The 5,005-nt window shown below is 50.7% G+C and overlaps 2 protein-coding genes across 2 annotated transcripts, besides 7 other annotated features; both read right to left on the bottom strand.

The window, feature by feature from the left end:
• Positions 1–32: a microsatellite.
• A 76-nt stretch (positions 33–108) lies between these two features.
• Positions 109–150: a microsatellite.
• Positions 151–235: 85 nt separating this feature from the next.
• TraAM80_07320 (alkyldihydroxyacetonephosphate synthase) lies at positions 236–2,077 on the bottom strand (the record flags this gene model as incomplete). Its single annotated transcript, XM_029384117.1, has 1 exon — positions 236–2,077. One exon carries the CDS (start codon positions 2,075–2,077, stop codon positions 236–238), a length of 1,842 nt encoding a protein of 613 aa, XP_029236042.1.
• An 88-nt stretch (positions 2,078–2,165) lies between these two features.
• Positions 2,166–2,186: a microsatellite.
• Positions 2,187–2,487: 301 nt separating this feature from the next.
• On the bottom strand, positions 2,488–4,455 carry TraAM80_07321 (putative lysyl-tRNA synthetase; the record flags this gene model as incomplete). The annotated part of the gene is made up of 1 exon (XM_029384118.1): positions 2,488–4,455. One exon carries the CDS (start codon positions 4,453–4,455, stop codon positions 2,488–2,490), a length of 1,968 nt encoding a protein of 655 aa, XP_029236043.1.
• Positions 4,456–4,651: 196 nt separating this feature from the next.
• Positions 4,652–4,675: a microsatellite.
• Positions 4,676–4,791: 116 nt separating this feature from the next.
• Positions 4,792–4,810: a microsatellite.
• Positions 4,811–4,832: 22 nt separating this feature from the next.
• Positions 4,833–4,882: a microsatellite.
• Positions 4,883–4,915: 33 nt separating this feature from the next.
• Positions 4,916–4,956: a sequence feature (A-rich).
• Positions 4,957–5,005: the final 49 nt, after the last annotated feature.

Below are 5,005 nucleotides of genomic sequence, written 5' to 3' on the forward strand. Positions count from 1 at the left end.
TCACTCTCTCTCTCTCTCTCTCTCTCCCCCTCAGCACCACCGTTATCATCAGACGCATAAACCTCTCTATATTTCATGATTTAAAAATAATAATAAAAAAATGTTGCCGTTTTTGATTTTCTCGTTTTTTTTTTGTTTGTGTTTGTGTTTGCTTATTATCCTGACCTTTTAGTCGCCAAAGCAGCAGGCCACGGAAATATCATTCAGCAATAAAGAAAAATAATAAAAAACTGCCTCACAGGTGCGCCTGAACCGCGCCCGGGACCCCCATCTTGTCAAACATCATCTCACGGCGCTGGCGAGCCTCGACTGCCTCCAACCTCTCACCTTCCGCCGGCGGAGACGGGAGAAGCTTTCCGGGGTTGCAGATGTTCTTGGGGTCAAGTGATTTCTTAAATCGCATAATCGCTTCCAAGCCAATCCTGCCGTTATACTGCTGCATCCACGGAACGTGTTCGTAGCCGATCCCGTGGTGATGGGAGAGGTTCCCTGTGTGGTGGAGCATGGCCTCCATGGCGCGCTGCTTGATTTTTAAAAAGTGTTTCATGTCGTTTTCGTCGTGCTGCTCACCAGCAAAAGTGAAGTAGAGGCAGCATCCAAAGCGGTACTGGTGGGCGGTGTGGCACCCAATCCAACCGTTCCTTCCACTTTCCTTCATGACGCTCTTAAACGCCTCCTTCACGGCGCGCCAGCAGGAAATGGCATCCGAATACAAAACACTGGTCTCAAACACATCTGCCCAAAGGGAGTGTGAGAGAGCCAAGTCACGAAGATAAGGCAGGTCATATTTTTTTTCCATCCAAGACTTCCCCGGGCTCGAGCCGACACAAACTGCACCAAACGCTTTAAAGATACCTGACAACTCCCTTCGTTGGCAGCCTGTCTGAAACTTGGTTCCCTCAAAGCCAATAATAACCAGGGAAAGTTTCGTGAGATCCCATTGCTTTATTACGCTCAGGTATTTCTTCAGAGCCCTGCTAATAAGCGGGCCAATCAGACTAGTGTCTGTACTCGCGGCAACGCTAAGACGTGTGTCGTCCTCGTCGTACAAGCGCATTGTGCACGGATGAACCCCCTTTCGCGTGCATGTGTGAAAAGCGGAGAAGGCAGCTTCAAAGGAGGGGAACATCCATCCCTCGTAATGCCTCACTTCAGGAATGGGCTCAATCTTAACTGTGAGCTCCGTGATAATTCCGAACGCACCCTCTGAGCCAGTAAACATGGCATTGAGATCTACCCCGCAGGGTCGAGAAGTCACAGGAGTTTCCACGACGCCAATTGGAGTTGCCACCTTCATTGCGAGAACCATGTTCTCTATATCGCCGTACTTATTCGACATGGCACCACTCCCGCGTGCACCAACCCACCCGCCAAGAGTGGAGTGAGTGTAGCTGTCAGGGTCATGACCAAACATGAAGCCATGAGGTCGGAGCTGCTCATCCATGTCAGGGCCCAGAACACCTGCCTCAAATACAGCTAGCCCGGACTCCTTATCGATAGATAGCATGCGTCCCATTCGACGCATGTCAACCGAAACAATCATGCGTTTTGTCTCAAAAGGTGTTGGCTCAACACCACCCGTAACATTTGTGCCACCTCCAAAAGGAACAATAACCACATTATGCTTCTGAGCCAGCTCCATAATCTTCGCACAATCCTTGTGATTGTTGGGGAAGCAAATTGCGTCGGGTGCACGATCAAGCATCCCATTTCGGGCACGCCAGAGATCCCGGTAGTTCTTGCCGAATATGTGTGTGAGACGACTTTCGCCGTCCAGGCGAACCTGGTCCTTCACGAGCGTTTGCCGCAACTCCTCAAGAAATGCTTCGTTAATACACTGCTTGGGAAGTCGCTTGAGAGCCTCCTCCATTGAAATACCCGGTGACTTCACCAGTTTTGCATCCTCAGTCGTATGCCAAATCTCCCGCTGAATGAACTTTATGAGACCCGGCATGGGTTTCCCGTTCAAGTGAAAGACAAGGTTTTTCTCCACGTCGTATCTTAATGCGACGTCCTTAAAACCCCAGCCGTCCCATTTGATCTGCTCGTAGGCGTCAGCCTGGCGACTCTCGTGCATGATTACTTAATGTTCTTTTGTTTAGATTCCCCCTTCACGTATTCTCTCCGCCGATTGCCACCTAACGTCGGCAAAGGGCACAGGCCTCATATATATATATATTTATATAAAGGAAGTGTAGAAAAAAAAAAAAAATAAGCAACGCCAACAATAAGCAAGGCGCACTCCCCGCAGGAGATGATTTCGCTCGTACGTCATTACCACCGCAACGCCCCGTAGTAGCAGTCACAGTCCAATTCAAGGACCCGCAGCAACACCAAAGAGGGAAAAAAGAAGGGGCTGACGGCAGCCTCCCCTCGCCTTCCCTCCAAACACACAAATGCCGCTCTGCCTCACCTCTGCACGACTCACCAAGAACATACAAAAACAAAAAGGAGCGCACCCTCACCACCCCCTAAGGAAGGAGAGCATCACCGCCGATGTGCGCCACACATAAAACGAATAACTGCCAACATTAATGTTAGTCGCCACTCGGGCAAGCGACCCCTTGTCATGGGAAGACCTTCTGTCCCGCTGCGCTGCCCCAACTCCACGATGGTTTTTCGTAGTTCACGGAGATGGGCGCAAGCGTCCTCCGACAGACCACTTCGCTTCAACTCCTGTTCCAGGCCGCTAAGACAAAAGAGTGTCATCTGCTTGTTGAACTCAAAAAACGAGGCTGTTTTGTGACGCCGCTTGGAATCATGGGAACTGACGTCTTCACGTAGTAGCGGGAAGATGATGCCATCACGGATGGTGCTAGAATTTGTAAGCAGCATCAAAGTACGATCGATTCCCATGCCCCATCCCGCAGTCGGAGGAAGGCCGACCTGCAACGACTTCAGAAATGTCTCGTCCAGCGTCATGGCCTCCTCGTCTCCCCTTTGCCGATCCACTAACTGTTGTTGAAAACGCTGACACTGCTCCTGTGGGTCGTTAAGCTCGCTGTAGGCGTTGCAGTACTCCATCCCGTTAATAAACAGCTCAAAGCGCTCTGCCAGTCCAGGCCGTGATGCGTGCTCCTTTGCGAGGGGGCTCATAAACAGCGGGTGATCCATCACAAACGTCGGCTCCACAATGCGATCGGTAATAAAAAAGTCAATAAGTTTGTCAAACAACTTGGCGGCTGTTCGTACAGGCGGAAAAGAAATGTTGTAGCGCAGCATGAGAACGGACATATATGCAATGCCTTTGGGCGTATTCAGTTCGCTTGGAGGCGGGAGCTCCACCCCAGACACGCGCTGCACCTCATCGTAGACGCTCACACGTCGGAAGGGTTTACTCAAATCCACTTCGACGACAGGTCCGTCATGGGCGCTGTCAAGGGGAAGTTGCACCACAGTCGTCCCGTTAGCCCGCGTCGCCAGGCGACGAAAAATATCCTCAGTCATAGGCATGAGATCCTCGTACGTGTGATACGCGGCGTAAAACTCGCAGCTTGTGAACTCAGGGTTATGTGTTCGGTCGGCATCCTCGTTGCGAAAAACTTTTCCAATCTCGTAGACGCGCTCCATTCCTCCAACGATGCACTGCTTCAGGTGCAGCTCCGGAGCGACACGCAGAAACAAATCCGTCGCAATCGCATTGTGGTGTGTCACAAACGGCTTGGCGTTCGCGCCAGAGGCCACCGTGTGCAGCACCGGAGTCTCCACCTCCACAAAGTTGCGCTCGTTCAGGTACTCGCGCAGCGCCTGCAACATCACGTGCCGCTTCTTAATTGTCGAAATGACGCATGGGTTGGTCATCATGTCCACAAACCGGTAGCGATACTTCACATCGTTGTCCTGCATCACGGCGAAACCGCGCAGGTTGGGGCAGACCACCTGGTCAGTGCAAACGTAGGGACTCAACACAACAATGCGGGAGGCGGCCACGGAGAGTTCGCCCCGCTGCATGCGGCATGGAACGCCCTCAACCCCAATGATGTCGCCAACCCACAACACTACCTTCAGCTTCTTCAACTCTTCATGTGTGAAGTGCTCGCCTACCTGCCCCACCACCTGCAGCTCCCTTGCGTTCGAACTAATTGTGAGAAACAGTATTTTGCCCATGTCCCGCAGGCTCGTGACGCGTCCCGCAACGCGCACCAACGCCTGCGCGGCCCGCTCACCGGGATTTAAGTAGTCGTACTGCTCCCTAACAACATCAATGGGGACGATGCTACGGAAGGATGAGTATGCCGCAGGCATATCGAGCCTAGTGCGTGGCGCACGTGAGACCTCCTGCGCCACCGTCTTTGTACTGCTCGTCTTGTTTTTCAACTTTTGTGGCTTCAGCGCTGACGACGACGGTGAGAAGGCGGAAGCGGTGGGTGGGGGTGACACGTTCACCGCCCACTTGGAAACACTCAAAAGGCATGCGCAGAGGCACTGAAGAGAATATGCACCCCACCAGCGCATTGCCAGGGGCAGAGACCTACGCGCTGAGAGAACATCATCATTGAAAAGGAAAAAAAAAAAAAACGGAAGGCGGGCACACACTTGAGGGAGAAGGGGTAAAAAAGGTCCTCAGCCGTGTACTGCAGGAGAGAGAGCAGTGGGTAGAAGCGCAGCAAGCAGCCACAAAGAAAAGAAGAAAAAAACGCGCTGTTGTTGCTATTTGAATATTTATTTATTTATTCCTTTCACTCCTTCAGGACGCTTGCGTTTTCTCGCTTACTTGACAGTATTTTTTTTGCCGCACGTGGTTCCAGAACGTAGATGCCATGGGCCTCCCACCGCTAATCTAACGGCGACAAAAAAAAAAAAAAAAAAATGACCAAACAAATAGTCACAGTAAAACAAAAACAAAAACAAAAACAAAAACAAAAACAAAAACAAAAACAAACAAGACCCAATAATAGACACGTAGCACACTGGCAAAAACAAAACAAAAAACAATACAACAAAAATACAAAAAAATTAAATACCTAGACGACCAAAAGTAACAGAAACGACAAAATAGTATAAA

Source organism: Trypanosoma rangeli, assembly GCF_003719475.1.
Source record: "Trypanosoma rangeli strain AM80 chromosome Unknown Tra_15.4_contig_00299, whole genome shotgun sequence".
Taxonomy (NCBI): domain Eukaryota; phylum Euglenozoa; class Kinetoplastea; order Trypanosomatida; family Trypanosomatidae; genus Trypanosoma; species Trypanosoma rangeli.